Below are 20,964 nucleotides of genomic sequence, written 5' to 3'. Positions count from 1 at the left end.
AATATACTTGAAGTTATCAGACAAACTATTATCTTAAAAACGTCTAAAGATCAAAGCGGAACTACATTTCAGTTAATTGTAGTTTCCTCCCGGGCAGAGTTTACAGTAGCGCACGTTACATGACCTGAGAGTGAAGAAGCCTTTAAGATGTCAAAAGTCTGCTTTCATTTATCGCGACTTTCTTTAGGTCACAATGTTTTTACAAGCCGAAGGACTGTGAATTTAAGGCAAGTGAATGTTTATTCTTGTATATATTATTAAGTAACCGTCATTCAACTCAATAGGGTTTGAGTAGCCAATTTGTGACAAACCTTTAATAATTAATTGAGACATTTTTGTTGATCATTGAAATATATTTCTTGAACAGATTTCGTTAAACACTCTTTAATCTCTTAAATTGTCAGCTGACCTTGGCTAGAGTTTCATTCAGTGTTACATCATTTTTTTTTTTACAAAAATGTTATGTTGTTTATGATATTTAAGCAGATGTTTAAATGTAATGTGTGTTTATTATAGACCATGTGCCACAAGGATGCTGTCTATAACATCACAGCTTTGTGCAAAGTCCAGAAAACCTCCTGATGATGATGATGATGATAAAGCAGTATCCAAGCCCATCAAGTTCTCAACCAGCAAAGCCAGTCACCGAACCTGGAATGTGGACCGTTCGCTGGGCAGCAACTATGAGCGTCCCTGGTGGAAAGTTCTACCCATCAGCCTCTTTGGAGTGGCCTTCCTCCTCTGGTGCGCGTTCAGGAAAGAGACAGAGTTGGATGAGTCTCTGGAGAAAAACCTGTATGAACATTTACCAGGACTGCTGTCTGATGAAGAACAGGAGGAAGTCAAAAGCAAACCATCATAGTGGCTTAAGAGACATTTTCCATTTGTGATGTATATTTATCATTAATGATGCCTTCAGAAGTAAAAATGCTTTCTCCAAACGGAGTCGGAAATCAAATTTGTTGAAATATCAAACTGACCGTCCAGACACTCTGGTGTAGGGAACTTTATCATCTGTGGTTAGGTTTATATTGAAAAGTCAGTGACATTTAAGAATTGTAAGCATAATGGAGAAACTTCTGAATTGTTGCGACTGCTGATTTACAAATAATATCAGGAAACCCATTATTGAACACACTGAAAGTTAACATTGAGAACATCTGTATAATAAACTGTATTTAAACTAATTTTAGCAATTGGTTTTTAATTTATATGACATTCAATTTAAATTTTTAACTAAAACATGACTTTAAACCTATTTAAAATACATTGACAACATAGTCATGATGAGGGGCTGTTATTTACTTGGCCAACAATGTAGCATTTTCAGGACCTAGAGCATTTTAAAGGGAACCTATTATGCCATTTTCACAAGATGTAATATAAGTCTCTGGTGTCTCCAGTATGTGTCTGAAGTTTCAGCTCAAAATACCCCACAGATCATTACAGCTTGTCAAATTTGCCTCTATTTGGGTTTGAGCAAAAACACACTTTTGTGTGTGTCCCTTTAAATGCAAATGAGCTGCTGCTCCCCGCCCCCTTTCCAGAAGAGGGTGGAGCTTTAACAACTCAACAACAAAGCTGGAGAATCTCACGCAGACAAAATGTCAGTAACAGTGTTCAGCCTTACATTGTTCAAACTGGAGTCGACACTGATGGAGAGACTCAGGAAGAAGTTACAACTTTTAGACGTTTCTGAACGGTTAGTGGATAAATTGATGTAGTTGCTGTGGAGTTGATTCAACTCATCCACTAGCATGTGCCGTCATGTTCATCTTTTGTGCAAATCCAGTGTTGAATTGATCCTTGTTTGTGAGTCCGGTGTAAAATGGAATGTCAACACTCTACAACTCTTCCTCTTCTCTAAAGCAGCCCAACATGGCCTCACCGCCTTTGTTGTGTGTTCTCGGGGGTGGGGTTTTTGTCAATTTTAGGGTTTGCGATGTCACAAACCTAGGAAGAAGCTGGTTGTAGTCATGATTATATATACATATACACAATCATATATAAATACACACTTCATGTGAAACCAAACTGAAGGCAAAAAATGAGCAGCAACAAGATTGAGGTAGTGGAAAGTTTATTTACAACCAAATGGCCACAATAGAAGAGAAACCCAATATAATAACGATAGAAATAAAATGGACACATTCTAATTCATCATGAAGCATGCAGACTAGGCAGAGGTATATGAAAGTCTAAAATACAAACTTTAAAACCCTGAGGAGCTCCCGGAATGTTCTGACGCTGCCCCCCCTACTATCAGCTTAAACCACAAGATACCCCCTCCCCTACCGCAACTACCAAAAAATACAAAAAAATAAACTTAAACTACACAGGCATTTATAGTCAAGAGTGTAAGAACCCCAATGCCCCACCCTCCCAACCCCCCCACACAACAAACCCCTCCCTCATATATTCCTTCACACACAAAAAAAAAAAAAAAAAGTTGAGTAAATGGTAAAGTTTAAGCACGCTCTCCACGGATTCGACGGGCCAACTGGATGTCTTTGGGCATGATGGTGACACGTTTGGCGTGGATGGCGCACAAGTTGGTGTCCTCAAACAGACCCACCAGATATGCTTCGCTTGCCTCCTACAATTCAGAGAGAAAAATCATTAGGGGAGACCAAAAAAATAAATCATGACTGAAACCATGGTTCTGGAGGCCAGAGACCACTAGGGGGCATCAAAATGACTATTTAAAAGACAAAACAAGCATTAACATGAGCTAAAACTACTAAAAATCTAAATATTTCTAAGTACAACAAATATAAATTTGTTATGCCAAGCTCTAAAATATTTTGGGTAGAAACAGTGAGTGGAGGGGGCCATGAAATTTTGTGGACAATGGGGGGGGGGGGGGGGGGGGGTTTAGGTAGAGCTATACAAAATCCACAACTAGCAAACACACCTGCAAGGCACCAATGGCAGCACTCTGGAAACGCAAGTCGGTCTTGAAATCCTGAGCAATCTCACGAACCAGACGCTGGAACGGAAGTTTGCGGATCAGCAACTCTGTGGACTTCTGGTACCGACGGATCTCACGAAGAGCCACAGTTCCTGGACTGGAAAAAAAAAAAAAAAAAAAAAAGCAGAACAATGCATTTAGTTGCTATTCGGACAAAATGCAAAAGTACTAAATGTTACACAATTTTAAGATATTTACTAACATATTTTAAAATTAAAAAAAATAAAATGCATGCAAATACATGCACATACAAGTTTTATATATAATATATAAATAAAATGCATATGTGATATGTATGTGTATATATTAATAAATATGGTATATATATAAAAAGCTCATTTGCATGCATTTTATTTATATATAATCAAAATTGTCTCATGCATGTAAAAAATTATATGCGTTCACATGTATACATGCAAACAAACAACAATGTATGCATGTGTATATACATGCATGGATGTATACCTATAGTAAAAAGTAAATTTAAAAAAGTAAAATACAAAATTAACTGTACATGCATATACTCTAATGCACACGTTATATATACACACATACATACAAGCATATATACACAGCGTGTGTGTTTCTCACCGGTATCTGTGGGGCTTCTTGACTCCACCTGTAGACGGCGCACTCTTCCTGGCCGCCTTGGTGGCCAGCTGCTTCCTGGGGGCTTTACCACCAGTGGATTTACGTGCAGTCTGTTTGGTACGTGCCATGGCACTCTAATGAAGCAGTCTAAACAGAGACAAGAGCAGATAATAACACATCAGCCGCGGGGAATTCCGCATGCCATGACGTAATCAACAACAAAACTCCAGTTTCAGTCCCGCCCATAATAAAGTCACGCAGTTACACATTTAATGTTTTGAAAAGGCGAATTAGTAATATCCTGGTTACTAATGTACAACTTGCTGGCGCCATTTTAGGTGATCAAAAATAAACGTGTACTTGAAAGTGTAATTCTATAAACGTACGGTTTTAATGAGTTACATTCGGAGTTACTTGGATAAATAAGCAAGTAGAAACAAGTGTAGTTGTGGGGAAACAATCAGCTGAACTACTCGCAGTGGGACACTGGGTCACACACACACATAGAGTCCCATTCAACACACACACACAGAGCCTGAAGGCGAAAACCTTTAACGGTAACGTTAGTCGGTTTCACTCAACCATTCAGCAACTAGTACTACAAATACGCCATGTCCGCTTCAATTATTGCAAAATGGATGATAAACAACCGGCAAAATGAGATTTAGAAAGCTCTGATTCATGCAGTAGTGAAGTCCACCATCTCAGGATGAGACACAGACACGTTTCTGCCTTTATGTGTAACATGGCGCCCAAGAACACCAATTACAGCCTTTTCTTTGTCTACACCGTCAGTTCAATAACTCCATATGAAAGTGTATAAAGAAAAAAACGTCGCGTATTGGCAGATTACGTACTAAAAACAAGTAGTTAACGTTTCAAAATAGCGAAAGAACTTCTGAGATAAAGTAAATATGAACTCACGCTCGTTAGCTTAGCTTGTTGCTACCGCGACAAAAAGGATCTAAAAAACCCGCCGTTTGCGAATTCAAACACCGAGAACAGACTGAAAAATGGCCTGCTCTAAAATGTTTTATAAATACGATATTTTTGTGTTAAATACACGATATAATGAGTATTTGTTAGTTTAAAACCAACCGTTAAAGATACTTACGATTTTCTGTTTCGGTTAATCCGCCAAACCCAAAACAAGGAACGTCGGTCACGCGCAAAGCGAGCGGCCCTACATTTATACAGTGCGCGCGTTAAGCCCCGCCCATCTCGCATGTCATTGGCTGGAGAAGCGAGGGGGGGCATACTTTACCCTTCTTTAGTATTTATAATAGTTATAGCGCGGTTTTGATGTAATTGTTAAAGCCGCTCGGTTTCTACCGTTGAATCACTTTGTTTAAACGGTTAACTGGCTTCATGACTGTTTTATTAGCAATCTTTGTGAAACATCGGTGTTAAAAATCTTTCCATTTCAAGTCCTGAACGGTCCTGAATCTGTTTGGTGTCGATTACATAACCGTCGTGTAAGAACAACGGTTCCTTTTAATAGTAGCTAATACAAAATATTATTTATACTACATTATTGCAACAATCGTTGCACTGAAAACAATGAAGAAACAAAATACAACTTTTTTTAGTGCATTCTTTGTGTTTTATCATTGCTTACGGAGGGTAAATTATAATAAGCTGCAGTAGGAACCTTTAGTGTGGCATATTTGTTATCGGCGGAACCCTTTGATCGGTGCACAGAGATATAGGATGTTCACACATGAGTAGTTAAAATTTGTACATATAAAAATCATACACATAACTGACTCTCACATTTCTGTTTGATTTTTGTTTTTTTCTTAAGTGCTGCACACTTGACATGTGATCGTTTTTGTACAGACTACGCGCGTATTTGGTTTTCAGAAGATTAAAACTCCAGGTATGACAGAGGAATCAACTGGAGCAGGTAAGATTTCCCTACACACCATTCTAGGATTGTAGGGAATATAACGTTACGCGTAATAATATACTTATAATATAATAATTTTGCAGACTTTTTATATTTAATTTAATTATGGATTAGTAACATCCAGATGAATGCTCTCAATTTGTTGATGCTTTCCAGGAACTCCCAGAATGCTGGGAAATGAGAAAAGCACGGATGGTCAGAGTGAAGAGGCAGAAACTGACACAGTTCTGCACCCCAAAACAGCTGCCCAAAACTCTGAGGCTCCCACCAATGCTAAAAACATCAAGAAGAAGAAGAAGAAGAAAGACACTCAGCAGAAAGGGATTAAAAGCACAGCTGAGGAAACATCCAAACAAGAGACCACAGAATTAGTAAGCACATGAATACTTTTACAATTGAGCATGTACACAAGGACTGTATAGTCACGGTTCGGTACGGTTTTCGGTACAGCAGGTGGGGAGAAAACTAAACATTAAATTGCTTTTAAATTGGTGAACAAATTGTTTTTTTGTCTTTAAATATATTAAATTACAACAAAGTTTCTTAAAGATAATAAAATGATCTTTGCTAATGCTATAAACTATGTATGGAGCCCTTACTTGAACATTATGCTACTATAATATTAAAGGTTAACAACTGAGCCCAAACTATTAGCCTAAATTCAATTGCTTTTTATTTTTAGATAAAATAATCAACGCTCTAATAAAATTGTATGCAAACATGTAAGCTGCATATAAGGCAGTGTTTGCATTAACTTCTAAATGTTTTTACTCCAATTCGTTGTTGAAATATAATTGTTTCTACACAGTGGCTGTCATTTTCATGACCTTCGTTCATTTTCAGAACACAAATTAAGATATTTTTGTTGAAATCCGATGGCTCCGTGAGGCCTGCATAGCCAGCAACGACATTTCCTCTCTCAAGATCCATAAAGCTACTAAAAACATATTTAAATCAGTTCATGTGAGTACAGTGGTTCAATATTAATATTATAAATTGGAGAGAATATTTTTGGTACGCCAAAAAACGACTTATATAGTGATGGCTGATTTCAAAACACTGCTTCAGGAAGCTTCGGAGCGTTATGAATCTTTTGTGTCGAATCAGTGGTTCGGATCACCAAAGTCACGTGATTTCAGCAGTTTGGCAGTTTAACATGCGATCCGAATCATGATTCGATACACTGATTCATAACGCTTCGAAGCTTCATGAAGCAGTGTTTTGAAATCGGCCATCACTATATAAGTCATTATTTTGTTTTTTTGGTGCACCAAAAATATTAGGATTTCAACAAAAATATCTTAATTTGTGTTTCAAAGATGAACGAAGGTCTCACGGGTGTGGAACGGCATGAGGGTGAGTTTTGGGTGAACTAACCCTTTAAATAATAAAGACATCACTAAAAGGTGAAGTGAATATATTGGCTAATACAGTGCATATATTAATCAAAAGAGTTCATTTCTCTAGCGAACTAACAAACTTTGGACACTGAATGGCTTTTCTGAGGTAAATGCTACATGACATACTGTTTACAACAAGCTTTCATTGATGTCTTTCCATCATTGAAACACTGATTGAGAGATTACAAGAGATATGACCGTTTCAGTAAGTTGTACTGTATCTTTCAACATACCTTCAGATGTTCATTCATGTTTATTCTGTAACTAGTATTAAAGAGGAAGAGATGATCGCGCTGCCGGTTGAACTAAGGCGCATGTACAGTGATCTGTCATGCCACATCAAAGAGGGTCAAAATGACATTTTCTGTTTGAATTTCATGATTTTGTGGACCGAATTGGTAGGATGACACTCTTATTGAAAGTAACAAAACACAGATCTTATTGCGATTATTGGTGGTTAGGCTATGTTGCAATGCTTCGGTACACACGTGAACTGCACCGAAGGCCCTGTACCGAAACGGTTCGGTAAAAATACGTGTACCGTTACACCCCTATTACATATACTTCATATATACATTATTAATCATTGTGTTTGCATGTATAAGTTGTGGCAAAGACAAATAAATGAGTTGACTCAACAACCGTGTGTGTTAGACTCCTGATGAGCAGCTGAACCGAGAGCTGGACTGGTGCATTGAACAGCTCGAGCTGGGCCTGAGAACTCAAAAATCATCCAGCAAACAAAGTGAGTGTGACAACACAACAATTACAATCTGTATATATAGTTTACACAAACTCTGGACAAACTGGACTTCTCTCTATACTTGTGCTGCATTTACGCCTTGCTGTAATTACTGTAATATCGACATGACAACATGTGATGTTCTACTCTGAGATGTTCGCGTCCTCAGACTGGGAATTATACATTCCTATGGCACCACTATCAACATCTAAATGAATCTGCAGCAGTCAGGTGGTACAGCGGTCACATGGTAGAAGTAGGAGCTCTCAGAAAATTCCCATCTTACACGTCTACGAGGATGTGAACGCTTTTTACAAGGTAAAATCGTGCGGAAATTTTGACATGGCTATACGTCTATGTTTAGGGGAAGAAGCAAGAAGTGCTCTAAAGACTTTACGCAGCTCCAAAGCTCCCTTGGTGAAGAAGAGGCAGGTAATGCGAGCGGTCTCAGGAGACTACAGGAAGAAGATGGAAGAGGAAAAAGCCAGACAGTTCAAACTCATACAATCAAGTAAGGCATCTTTTTTTTGTGTGATTTACAACAGGGGTTTTCAATCTTTTACATGCCACAAATGGAGCCCAAAATAGTGTGCAGCAGTCGGGTTCCGGAAGTAAAAACTCCATTCATTTTCTCCTTAAGGATATAATAATAATAATATACCTTTAAAGACAGACCTACTTTGAGCTACAAGGTTGTTAATCGATGATATTTGCTTCTACTGAAGCCATTAGCTTGCATTATTTCAGCCTTTTATTTAAAAATAATCGTGTTTAACAGTGGAATTCCTGGTGCAAAACGACATTACCCATGATGCTGTACAGAAAATTACACCAATCAACAATAGCTATAATCTTTAGCTCCGCCCACTCCCATGAAGCACTGCGAATAATGTAATTGAGTCAAACTCACTACACTCTCAAAATACTTTGTATATACTGTATGTATATGCATATTTTGCAATAAACTTAAAATATATTGCTTGAAATCAAAGCTGATTGGCATGTTTCATGACTTATAACTCTATGGGGAAAATGAGTAAGAAAATATTTCCACTAAAAAAGGGGGCGGGCACTGTTGCACTCTATATTTTTGTGTACAGGACCCATATATTTTCATGTATAAAGACCCAACTTATATATATATATATAATAAATATTTTCCTTTATATATATATATTTATATATATATATATATATATAAAATGGAAAATATTTATTTTAAACCTGGCTCTCACATGAACATAGCCATAGCAGATGGAATGGCATTTTTTATTTATTTTAATCATTTTTCATTTATTTTAAATGTATTTTTAAATTAATTTTTATTTATTTATTTATTTATTTTTTATTAAATTTTCCACTTTTTCCACTGTTTCTTTCCCTAAACTTATTCACTGACCCCTTGCACTCCCTTGTGGCCCCCTCAAAACCCCTGACGCCTTATATTCTGACAGTATGAAATAAAATTGCCGTCTCTGTCTCCATAGCAATGACCTCTGCCCGGGTCACCACTGTCTCTGAGTGCAAACCAGTGTTCCACCGTCGAGCTGAGAGGAACACACCACCCACAGACAAAACCGATAAATCTCAAGAGACACACACTCTGCAAGGGCCCCGGGAGACAAATGAACACACACAGACTGATGACGACACAAAACCTTTTGTTTTCACTAAAACACATGAAGAGTTTTGCTTCAACTTCAATTTGTGACTGTACACATTAACATCAACCAGCAGGATCTGTGCCTTAAGTAGACATGTGGTCAAGTATTATGTACTTCTATTGCATAATTTTGCTGTAAAATTCTTTATGCATTTCATTAAGAATACAATATTGATGATCATATTTCAAATTTTGTTCCTGTCATAGAAAAAAATGCAATTAAAGTGAATACAACCAAAGCTTTGCTTACTTTTTTATTTTTTTATATATATTATATAATGTTTATATATATATATATATATATATATATATATATATATATATATATATATATATATATACACCTTTTTTCTTTAACAAATACTGTTATATCGTAGGCAGCGTGTTGACCATAGACATAATAATTATTATTAATTGTTATTTATTTGTTATTAACATTGTTTATTATAATGTCTATGGTGTTGACGATGTAATGTAAGCGATGCTATAGCAACGTATTTAAAACTTACATTAGAAATGTTTATTAATAAGTTAAAAGCTTATTTCTCAATTAATTTAAGTGAATTATTAAGTCAACGCTTTTCCTAAAAAACAAACCTTTACTTTTATGTTTTATTTTACAGTTTATTAACAAACATGTTGCTGTTTGAAGTCGTCAGGCACGTAACATATCAGTGCTGGAGCAGAGCATCATGGGATATGTAGTTCTACATTGCGCACTTGACGTTCATACTGTATTATGGGAAACAAACCAAAGACTACAAATCCCTGATTGCCCCCTACGACATATTCAACAACACTCCCCGGCTGAAACACAAAACTTCCTTTGAGTTGCCGCTGCTGTTGCGATTTCTGAACAAAACTTTGAATTGCAAAGTTTGAATTATTTCAAGGTTTGTAAGCTTTTAGTAGTCGGGTGCTTTACTTAATTGCTGAGTTATGCGTTTATGACTTTAACTGTTGTAAAAAAAAAAAAGACATTTCCATATTTAAAGTTGGGATTAACCTTTTGTAACTAACTTTCAGCGTCATAAACATGCTATAAACATACTATTATTATGGATATGAGTATGAGATAGCATAACTGCATGAGCTGAATTGATGCACGGACAAAAGCCCTTTAAATGTCTGAGACCAGATAACGGAATATAGTTGCACTAAATAAGCTGCAAATTATTTGGAGAGAGATACAATAAATAATAACATATATACATATACTGTAAATATAAAGCCTCATTTGCAGAGGAGGATGTCTGAACTGAGCGACGAGGCCAGCAGTGAGTCGGATCAGTTAGGCGCGAGTCTGTCCGTGTGGCTGGCGGACGGTGGAGACGCTCTGATCGGCCCGGAGGAGCTGAACGTGCCGCTGGATCTTCACACCGCCTGCTCTATCGGACAGTATGATGTGGTGGCCGAATGCATCCGCAGGTAAGATGGAATACGTTTGCTGGTCATGCATGTGACCCATCTAACCGTGTTTGACATGTTTTAGTCCAGTGTGCATGAAGAAATAATAGATTTAAAAGAAATAGATCTGATTCTAAGAACGTTCCGTGAACGTTAGTTTTTGGTTGTAAAAGATAAAACGTTGATATTACTGTTAATACTTACATTAGGCTGTTATTAATAATCTATACAGTGCATACAAACAATGCATAATAGATAAGTCCACTGTTACCATATTTTAAAGTTACCATGAAATCAAAAGTGACTATTCTTTTTATGCAATATTGCAGTATTTATTATTAATGACTTATCAGTGCACATCGCATTATTTTGGTAAATCATGTGCCCTCGTAATATTTAATCAAATAAGTTCCCCTCCCTCTTGCAGCATGACGTGTTTACTGGCGCGAGGGCGGGGCAACCTGTCACTCACATGAGATCCACCAATAGCAAACCACAGCCATCCAGTCAATTCCCCACTGACAAAATCAAGCCCCGCCCTACATTTTTTTTCATTCGAGAAGCCTTTTCATTCGGATATAGCTTGTTTCTGCCAATGAATAAAAATTAAAAAGGTAATTTCGACTTTTTAATCTCTCAATTCTGATTTTTTTTTTCTCGCAATTGACTTATTTTCTCAGAATTTTGAGATATAAACTCAGAATTTGACTTTATAACTCACAATTTCGAGTTTATATCACAATTCTGAGAAAAGAAGTCAGAATTGACCCTTTCGCAAAGACCCACCCCCTTTAGTTACTGATGCTTTGTTCGACAAGTCATGGCGCTGTCACGCCACACACAGTGAAAAACACATTGTGGAGCAAAGAGGATACTGACAACACATTGACAGAGCAGGCTAATTATGATATTAGACAAAGTCCCAGCTTTCAAATTGAATAATTTAACAATAAAAACCGTTTTGTGGCTCTTTAATGTGTTGTGACAGATCGCTCTTCCTACTAGTTCATTTATAGCATCAAATAAACATGAATGAACATCAGAAGGAATGTTGTTTCATACGTAGAAAGACGTCAGTACACACCATTTTTCAAGATCAAGTCCACTGAGGTTAAACTCCTGACTGCTTTGTTGGACAAAATGGCGGATTCGGTGATATGATTGGTTAGATCGCTTGTCAATCAAACTCCCGGCGAAGGGTCAATTGCACGATATAATCTCACAATTGCGAGAGAAAAAAGTCAGAATTGCGAGATGTAAAGTCACAAATGTGAGGGGAAAAAAGTCGCAATTATCTTTTAAAATTTTTTATTCCATGACGGAAACAAGATTCCATAGATATATGTCTAAATAGTGAAGAAAAGACTATCACAGCTTCCATTTCATGCCGAATTTAACTGAAATAGATATTAAAGAAACAGTTTTGGTTCTCAGATCATTTATGGTTGTAAAAAAACTAAATTAAACCTAAAAAATTGATCCTAGAATGTTGACATTAATGTTAATACTAACATACAACATACAGCTGTTATTCAGAATCTATACAGTATGCACACAAACAATGCACTGTTATCATGTCTCAGAAACCACACTTTAAAATTTGCCCTAATAAGGTTTTCTGATACCTGATGACTCATTTACCAAACATTACCAAATGCAACAAAAAAATTATTTAGAAGATCCCCACTTTCTATAATCCAAATGTTATTTCAGGGGAGACGTGGATTTGGATGGGAAGAACATTGGTGGTTGGACTCCTCTGATGTACGCTGCGTATATCGGTCACGATAGCATCGCTAACCTGCTGCTGGAGACAGGCGTCAGCGTCAACACCACCACGTCTAAAGGACTCACTCCCCTGATGCTCGCCGCCAGCTGTGGTAACGAGAGCATCGCCTACTTCCTTCTGCAGGTGAGATTCACGTTAAGAATTTAAGAAATGTTGTTGATTGAATTATGCAGTTTCTTTCTCAAAAGACTCAGCATTCAATGTACAATACTGGATGAAACTTTCTCTCTGTACAGCAAGGAGCGCAGCTCGAATGTAAGGATGTGCGTGGATGGACGGCTTTGTTGCACAGCACGGCTACTGGACATCAGCAGATGGTCAAATTCTTATTAGAGAATCACGCCAATGCAAATGTCAAGTGAGTAACATTTGCATTCATTAATATATAAACCTACAAGCAAATATAATGTCCTTCTCAAACATTCTTGATATATATCAAGAATTATCATATATTATCAGTATATATCTTGACCTTTTTTTTTTTCTTCTAAAGCCAGCTGAAAGATTTAGTCATTTTTACACCAAATTGGATTAAAAATGCAAAGTATTTTTTATTTGCGAAATTATCCGACACTGGCTGTCAAAAGCTTGGAATAATTTAGATTTGTTAATGTTTTGAAAGAAGTCTCTTTTGCTCACCAAGACGACATTTATTTGATCAAAAAATACAGTAAAAACAGAATTATTGTGAAATATTATTGAATATATTTTAAAATTTAACTTTTGTGATGCAAAGCTAAATTTTCAGCATCATTTCTCCAGTCTTCATTGTCACATGACCCTTCACAAATCATTGTAATATGCTGATTTGCTGCATTTACAACAATACAAAGTTCTGTCATGAAACTCTAGATGGCGCAGGAGGATTTGTTCCTCCTGTATCAGTAGTCAATGAGCTCGCTGCTCAACCATCAAATATTTGGTCAGCATTTGCTATAGCAGTTGTAGTGCACTTTCAGAAACCCTTCACCTTCCCCAGCTCCACCTGTATAGATCTGCTAAGGGTTACTTGCTCACAGCAGCGTGTCGTGTATGTAGCAGATCTATTCTGCCAATACCAAACACATCAACAATGTCATACCCATTACCATGCCAAACACTTACAGTTCATACATTAACAATTCATAACTCTCAGTAAACACATGTCCTTTTTGAGAATCATTAAATCTTTGACCTCTGTCCTCACAGAGAGCCGCTGTCAGGATTTACGCCGCTCATGGAAGCTGCAGCATCCGGCCATGAAATCATCGTTCAGTACCTCCTCAACCATGCAAGTGTGACTTTACTATGAAATTATATTATTTATAATAATTTTGGATGTGCATCAATCTGACAAAGAAAACATCCATTAGGAAAATTGATAATCAAGACCTATTTCTAGATGTAAAATTTGTTTTTAGTATGAGTTGTCTCTCTAATTATTCTTTGCATAGTTAAAAACACTGAAAAAAAAATCTAATCAAACTGTGACTTAATTTCTTCTTTCATGATGCCTCACAACACTTCAATTATGAGTCTGTACTAAATGATGTAAGAGCATATATTTACACCCCTAATATTAATATAATAAATGCACATATGTTTTCAGTATTTTTGATTCTGTGTTTGATTCAGGGTGTACGAACGGAGGAGAGGAACATTAAGGGAGAAACGGCGAGAGCTCTGGCTATGTTGTACGGACACACCAAAATCGCCAGCCTCATCGACATGCACGTTATGAGAGCCAAATCATGTCTGTCACACACCTCAGCATTTGTAATTTTCCTTTTTTATCATACATGCAGAGAATAACACAACTTATCTCTCTGTGTAGCTCTGTATGAGGAGTTGAGCTCCTCTGAAGAAGAAAGTTCGAGCCCTAGAGTCCGTTCAGCTCGCACTAGAACCAGAGGACCCAGCATTCACGATGGCCCTCAAGCTATTGCTCGCTTCAGAGTCGGCTCTAAACAAGGTACTCGCACGATATAGATGTGTGCAAAAGTTTGGGGTCTGTAATATTTTTTTGTTTTTGAAAGAAGTCTCTTCTGCTCACCAAGGCTGCATTTATTTAATCAAAATTACAGTAAAAACTGTAATATTGTGAAATATTATTAAAATGTAAAATAATAGTTTTCTATTTTTGTTCAAATGTAATTTATTTCTGTGATCAAAGCTGAATTTCAGCATCATTACTCCAGTCTTCAGTGTCACTGCAAACTTTTGTACGGAGCCACGCACATGACATGCAGGAAAAAAATAGTAGGCTAAATCGTGTACACAATTTACTAATTTGTTCCCTCGATTTATAAATCGAGGGAACGAAATAGTAAATTGTCTGCATGATTTAGCAAATCAAGGGAATGAAATAGTAAATCCTGCACATGATTTATAAATCGAGGGAACTAAATAGTAAATTGTCAGTGCGACATCAAATCAAAGAAATAGTAAATCGTCTGCGCGATTTAGCAAATCAAAGGAAAGAAATAGTAAATCGTCTGCGCGCCTTAGCAATCAAAGGAAAGAAATAGTAAATTGTCTGCGCGATTTAGAAAATCGAGGGAACAAAATAGTAAATTGTCTGCGCGATTTAGAAAATCGAGGGAATGAAATAGTAAATCCTGCACATGAGTTATAAATCGAGGGAACTAAATAGTAAACCGTCAGCGCGACAACAAATTAAAGCAAAGATATAGTAAATCGTCTGCGCGATTTAGAAAATTGAGGGAACAAAATGGTAAATCGTCAGTGCGACTTAGCAAATCAAAGGAAAGAAATAGTAAATTGTCTGCGCGATTTAGCAAATTGAGGGAACAAAATAGTAAATCGTCTGTGCGACTTAGCAAATCAAAGGAAAGAAATAGTAAATTGTCTGCGCGATTTAGCAAATCAAATGAAAGAAATAGTAAATTGTATGCACGATTTAGCAAATTGAGGGAACAAAATAGTAAATCCTGCACATGATTTATAAATCGAGGGAACTAAATAGTAAATCGTCTGCACGACAACAAATCAAAGAAATAGTAAATCGTCTGCGCGATTTAGCAAATCAAAGGAAAGAAATAGTAAATCGTCTGCGCGATTTAGCAAATTGATGGAACGAAATGGTAAATCGTCAGCGCGCCTTAGCAATCAAAGGAAAGAAATAGTAAATTGTCTGCGCGATTTAGCAAATCAAAGGAAAGAAATAGTAAATCGTCTGCGAAATTTAGCAAATTGAGGGAACGAAATAGTAAATTGTCTGCACGATTTAGCAAATCAAAGGAAAGAAATAGTAAATCGTCTGCGCAATTTAGCAAATCAAAGGAAAGAAATAGTAAATTGTCTGCGCGATTTAGCAAATCAAAGGAAAGAAATAGTAAATTGTCTGCGCAATTTAGCAAATTGAGGGAACGAAATAGTAAATTGTCTGCGCGATTTAGCAAATTGAGGGAACGAAATGGTAAATTATCTGCACGATTTAGCAAATCAAAGGAAAGAAATAGTAAATTGTCTGCGCGATTTAGCAAATCAAAGGAAAGAAATAGTAAATCGTCTGCGCGAATTAGCAAATTGATGGAACGAAATGGTAAATCGTCAGCGCGCCTTAGCAATCAAAGGAAAGAAATAGTAAATCGTCTGCGCAATTTAGCAAATCAAAGGAAAGAAACAGTAAATTGTCTGCGCGATTTAGCAAATTGAGGGAACGAAATAGTAAATTGTCTGCACGATTTAGCAAATCAAAGGAAAGAAATAGTAAATCGTCTGCGCGATTTAGCAAATTGAGGGAACGAAATAGTAAATTGTCTGCACGATTTAGCAAATCAAAGGAAAGAAATAGTAAATCGTCAGCGTGCCTTAGCAATCAAAGGAAAGAAATAGTAAATCGTCCACGTGGGGCTCCGTACTTTATAAATGTTCTTTCATTGCAGAGGTTCCCGCAGCTCCACCCGGATACATGACCTTCCAGGGCGTTGGTGATCAGAGCGAGGGAATCTGCAATCGTGATGTCACTTCCCCCATCAATGAGCTCGACGGCCAGAGCAATAGCAGTAGAGGTGAGCTGTTCAGCAAGATGTCAATCATTCTCACCGATGCATCCACTAAAACTATGTGATATAATGCGATTCTGTTTCCATTGTGTATGTAGATGAGCTGTTCTTCGATAATGACATGCCCACCATGAGGAGCAGCAGCAGCAGCAGTGAAGGTTTGTCTCATCTCCTCGGACTCAGCAGGGAGGCGTCGCTGGAAAGCAATGAGGTCCAAACCATCATGCATCACTGTAGCTCACAACAAACATCTCAGGCAAACCTTTCACCTAATGTCTCATTCATGTTTGCAGGATTCGGATCAAGCAAAGAGGAGTTGTCCACGTCGATCCAACAAGCTCCAGCATTCCAAAGGCAGGAGTCCTTATAACAGCACAGGTTACCGTGAGGCGCCGTCTTCCTCTGGACCTCCTCCTTCATACACTGGACCCAAGGTGTGTGTGTTTGCATATTCTTCTAGTCTCTTCCATGTTGGTGTCATATAGCGATGTGTTCCTGACCTCAGACGCACGAGTAAAGTGTGTGTATGTGTCACAGGATCTGGCAGAGTTTCTGGAGCAGATCGGGTTCAGTAAGTACCTCCCCCTGCTGGAAGAGCAAGACATTGACCTGAGAATCTTCCTCACACTTACCGAGAACGACCTCAAGGAAGTTGGCATCACGTGAGTCTCTCTTCACAGATTCCGCATCCCTTTATTTTTATTTAATTTATTTATTATTTTATTTTATCCTGAGATGCTGAAATAGGCTCCAGTATCCCCATGATCCTACATGGGACGGTTTAGAGAATGGATGGATGGAAATTAATCTGATAGATTGAACTTCACTATTGATTTTTTAATGTATTAAAATGTGTTTGATTTTATTTAATTTTGTATTTTTCATTTAATTAAAAATAATTTGATTAAAATTGTATCTGATTTATTTAATTGTATTAAAACATTATAACTTACTTTATTGTATTAAAATGCATCCCTTTTTTAACGTTATTAAAAATGCATTGCAATGTACTAAAATGTATCTCATTTAATTTTATTAAATGTAATTTTATTGTATTAAAAATCAATTTTATTTTATTTTATTGTACTTTACTAGTTGTGCTTTTCTCTTCAGTCTATTTGGTCCTAAGAGGAAGATGACATCAGCAATAGCCCGTTGGCATAGTAACGCCCGGCCACCCAGTGATGCGTTAGAGCAGGCGTACGCCGACCAACTGGAGGCTGAGATGCAAGAAATGGCCATTCAGCTTCATAAGGTACTGATTCACTTGATCCACTGTTATTGCTAACTATAACTAAAAATAGTATATATATATATATATATATATATATATATATATATATATATTAAAATGTGTGTGTGTGTATATATATATATATATATATATATATATATATATAAAACAGAATTAGAATCATCTTGTAATTTGCACCTAGTTTGCTATTATTTAATAACACTAACATCAAAAGTGTGTTAAAAAAAATGTCAAACACGAGTGTCTTTGAATGTACGCAGAATGACAAGCTTCTGTCTTGTAGTGCATTTGTTGACCTTCTAAACCTATTTCACAAAGTAATGTTATAATTGTTAATTCAGGTCGCTTCTTGTTATATCCATATTGTTCATAAGGTTTTAACTGCCTTTAAACTAATAAAATCTGTACTTTATATTCATTTAGTTGTGTAACAGGTCACAATAAAACAAACAGCATGCTATAAAATGTGTCCATTAAAACACTTTGAGATCAAAGGTTGCCATGTATAAAATTGAAGTTGTAAAACACGCTGTTCTGGCAACAATTTGTGGCAAACATTGCAATAAATTTACCACATGATAACTGCAAGTTTGCTGTAGTTATTGTGTGGTTCTTCTAAGCATTTCTTTACTTCCTGTTTCAGCTTATAAATGTGTGTGTGTGTGTAGCGTTGTGTGGAGGTGGAGTCTCTACAGGCTCAGGTGTCTCAGGAGAAGGAGCTGCGTGCCGTGATGGAGGGATGTCTGATGGAGGAGAAGATGGCGTGGAAGAGTGTTCAGGCAGAGCTGCAGGAGAACACCAAACGCGTTCAGACGCTGAGCGGAAAACTACACGCTCTACGCAACGCGCACACACAGCTCACGCAGGAAGACGGTCGAGCGGCGGGGAAAGGTGTGCAGAACCTGCCAATGATTTGATTTGCATAAAATGCAAAAAATCTGAAAAAGATTTAAACTATAAATCTATGTACAGGAGGAAATTCTCTAATTCATTCCCTGAATGCATTGCAAATAATGCAATGTAAACACAAATATATTATAAAAATGTCATTGAAATCACACCAACTAAAAAATATTTGCATGCGAAATTACTTACAATTTTGTCAAAACCTTTTTTTATTATTATTATTATTAATATACATTGATATATTTTGTAATTGCCTGCAAGAATTTTTCTTGAAACTTTTTTTTTAGTTAATTATTTTGCAAATTTAAAAAAAGGGAAAAACATCATTGGTGTATTTGCCTATAAAAAATAAATATATAATAATAAATTAGAGCTCCAAATATTAGCTCCAAACCACAGAAGCAAATATTATCACTTAAGATATGAATCTCATGCTTGGTCCTTGATCACTATAAATCAGTTTTTCTATAGTGATTAGATTGGTATTTTTTGTGCACAAACTGTTGAGCTGTGGATTAAAACAGTATAACAGAAGTATTTTGATGTGTTGATCTGTCAGACCTCGGTTATATTAACAGCCGCTGTGATGTTTGTGTGCTTTTAGGCGACGGGTTCACGTGCTCTCAGCTGCTGTCTAACATGGACGCTCATATGGCGGAGCTCGGTAAGACTTCTGCGTGTGTGTATAATGCTTCCTTCTCATGGACGTGTGAATTCATATTGTGCGTCTCTGTCCAGCTGACAGTCTGAAGGAAGTCCTTCACAGTCTCCAGCATCTGAGCACTTCAGAGAAAAGCTCGCACAACTGGGAAGAATCCTAGTGGCTGTCAATGGGTCGGTTTCTCTCACACACACACAAAGCCTCATTATGTGTACATAAACATTTCTATGAAGTAAAACAATGGAAGTCTCTTTGTGTACACAAACTGTTTTGACAGTATTCAAAACAGATTACAGAAAGGGTTTTCAACAAGAAACGGTTTTCAACATTGATAAGAATAATAAATGTTTCTTGCACTGCAAATTTGAATATTAGAATGATTTCTGAAGGATCATGTGACACTGAAGACTGGAGTAACGATGCTGAAAATTCAGCTTTACATCACAGGAATAAATTACATTTTACAATATATTCAAATAGGAAACTAGGTTCTTTTAGATTGTAATAATATTTCACAATATTACTGTTTTTACTGTGTTTTTGATCAAATAAATGCAGCCTTTGTGAGCAGAAGAGACTTCTTTTAAAAACATCTTACTGATTTCTGATATCTAATTGATCTGTTTATCCTTGCAGGACACTCGCTTTTTAATGACGGAGGGTGAGAAACCACCCTGAACACAAAAACGGCTGCAGGGATGAGCCAGAGAGGAGATCTCGTGTCGGTCCAGTATGACATGAGTTTGGATGGCGATGACGGGCCGAACGAGGAGCAAAGTTGATGGCAGGGTGGCCAAACATGACAAGCAGGTGAAGAGAATCTCTCACCTGTGCTCAAGTCACATGGTACATGACTGCATCATGAGAACTGACCAATCGCAGACAGAGCTGTGTCGGACAGGGCGGAGCTGGAGAATTTGAACTGCCTGTCAGGAATTCAGTGTGTACAACACAGAAATACATGTGTGGACACTGCAAGCACAGATACTCTTTATTGCTGTACAACCAATCAAACCTCTGATTAGATTTGTTTTATGTCTATTTAAAGACTTATAAGTCTTTTTTTCATAAGTCAAACCTCAGATATCTGTACTCTTATTATCTTAAAGGGTTAGTTCACCCAAAAATGAAAATTCTGTCATTTATTACTCACCCTCATGTCGTTTCACACCCATAAGACCTTTGTTAATCTTCGGAACACAAATTAAGATATTTTAGTTGAAATCCGATAGCTCCGTGAGGCCTCCATAGGGAGTAATGTCACTTCCTCTCTCTCAAGATCCATAAAGGTACTAAAAACACATTTAAATCAGTTCATGTGAGTACAGTGGCTCAATATTAATATTATAAAGTGACGAGAATACTTTTGGTGCGGCAAAAAAAGCTTATAAATGTGATGGCCGATTTCAAAACACTGCTTCAGGAAGCTTCGGAGCATAAATGAATCTGTGTATCGAATCAGCAGTTTGGCGGTTTGACCCACGATCCAATTCATGATTCAATACACTGATTCATTTATGCTCCGAAGCTTCCTGAAGCAGTGTTTTGAAATCGCCCATCACTAAATAAGTCGTTATTTTGTTTTTTTGCCGCACCAAAAGTATTCTCGTCGCTTTATAACATTAATATTGAGCCGCTGTACTCACATGAACTGATTTAAATG

At 37.0% G+C, this 20,964-nt stretch overlaps 4 protein-coding genes across 8 annotated transcripts; 3 read left to right on the top strand and 1 right to left on the bottom strand.

Moving 5' to 3' along the window:
* The first annotated feature begins 95 nt into the window (after positions 1 to 95).
* uqcc4 (ubiquinol-cytochrome c reductase complex assembly factor 4) lies at positions 96 to 1,156 on the top strand. Its single transcript, XM_067378566.1, has 2 exons — positions 96 to 227; positions 517 to 1,156. The coding sequence occupies exons 1-2, from the start codon at positions 148 to 150 to the stop codon at positions 860 to 862; spliced, it is 426 nt and encodes a 141-aa protein (XP_067234667.1). The 5' UTR covers positions 96 to 147; the 3' UTR covers positions 863 to 1,156.
* Positions 1,157 to 2,391: 1,235 nt separating this feature from the next.
* On the bottom strand, positions 2,392 to 4,812 carry h3f3d (H3 histone, family 3D). Its single transcript, XM_067377379.1, has 4 exons — positions 4,677 to 4,812; positions 3,563 to 3,709; positions 2,915 to 3,068; positions 2,392 to 2,596 (listed from the first exon to the last, which is right to left on the bottom strand). The coding sequence occupies exons 2-4, from the start codon at positions 3,688 to 3,690 to the stop codon at positions 2,468 to 2,470; spliced, it is 411 nt and encodes a 136-aa protein (XP_067233480.1). The 5' UTR covers positions 3,691 to 3,709; positions 4,677 to 4,812; the 3' UTR covers positions 2,392 to 2,467.
* Positions 4,813 to 4,844: 32 nt separating this feature from the next.
* Positions 4,845 to 9,507, top strand: c23h8orf33 (chromosome 23 C8orf33 homolog). Of its 3 annotated transcripts, none has more exons than XM_067377378.1 (6): positions 4,845 to 5,037; positions 5,402 to 5,468; positions 5,628 to 5,842; positions 7,526 to 7,616; positions 7,978 to 8,124; positions 9,101 to 9,507. In XM_067377378.1, the coding sequence occupies exons 2-6, from the start codon at positions 5,444 to 5,446 to the stop codon at positions 9,322 to 9,324; spliced, it is 702 nt and encodes a 233-aa protein (XP_067233479.1). In that variant the 5' UTR covers positions 4,845 to 5,037; positions 5,402 to 5,443; the 3' UTR covers positions 9,325 to 9,507. The 3 variants fall into 3 exon arrangements, with proteins under 3 accessions (XP_067233479.1, XP_067233476.1, XP_067233477.1); XM_067377375.1 differs by having other exon boundaries at positions 4,846 to 5,037; positions 5,367 to 5,468; XM_067377376.1 differs by lacking the exon at positions 4,845 to 5,037 and adding an exon at positions 5,258 to 5,286.
* A 557-nt stretch (positions 9,508 to 10,064) lies between these two features.
* On the top strand, positions 10,065 to 20,442 carry anks3 (ankyrin repeat and sterile alpha motif domain containing 3). Of its 3 annotated transcripts, none has more exons than XR_010893785.1 (16): positions 10,065 to 10,169; positions 10,508 to 10,704; positions 12,397 to 12,595; positions 12,709 to 12,830; positions 13,661 to 13,742; positions 14,087 to 14,204; positions 14,286 to 14,423; positions 16,360 to 16,485; positions 16,578 to 16,690; positions 16,773 to 16,913; positions 17,017 to 17,141; positions 17,593 to 17,734; positions 18,378 to 18,625; positions 19,245 to 19,304; positions 19,379 to 19,474; positions 19,938 to 20,442. XR_010893785.1 is itself a non-coding variant. In XM_067378086.1 (16 exons), exons 2-15 carry the CDS (start codon positions 10,526 to 10,528, stop codon positions 19,459 to 19,461), a joined length of 1,851 nt encoding a protein of 616 aa, XP_067234187.1. In that variant the 5' UTR covers positions 10,065 to 10,169; positions 10,508 to 10,525; the 3' UTR covers positions 19,462 to 19,474; positions 19,938 to 20,442. The 3 variants fall into 3 exon arrangements, 2 of the variants coding, with proteins under 2 accessions (XP_067234187.1, XP_067234188.1); XM_067378086.1 differs by having other exon boundaries at positions 18,403 to 18,625; XM_067378087.1 differs by having other exon boundaries at positions 10,082 to 10,169; positions 10,520 to 10,704; positions 18,403 to 18,625.
* Positions 20,443 to 20,964: the final 522 nt, after the last annotated feature.

This window comes from Chanodichthys erythropterus, chromosome 23, assembly GCF_024489055.1.
Source record: "Chanodichthys erythropterus isolate Z2021 chromosome 23, ASM2448905v1, whole genome shotgun sequence".
In the NCBI taxonomy this organism is placed as follows: domain Eukaryota; kingdom Metazoa; phylum Chordata; class Actinopteri; order Cypriniformes; family Xenocyprididae; genus Chanodichthys; species Chanodichthys erythropterus.
This window is presented reverse-complemented; position numbering and strand designations above follow the sequence as displayed.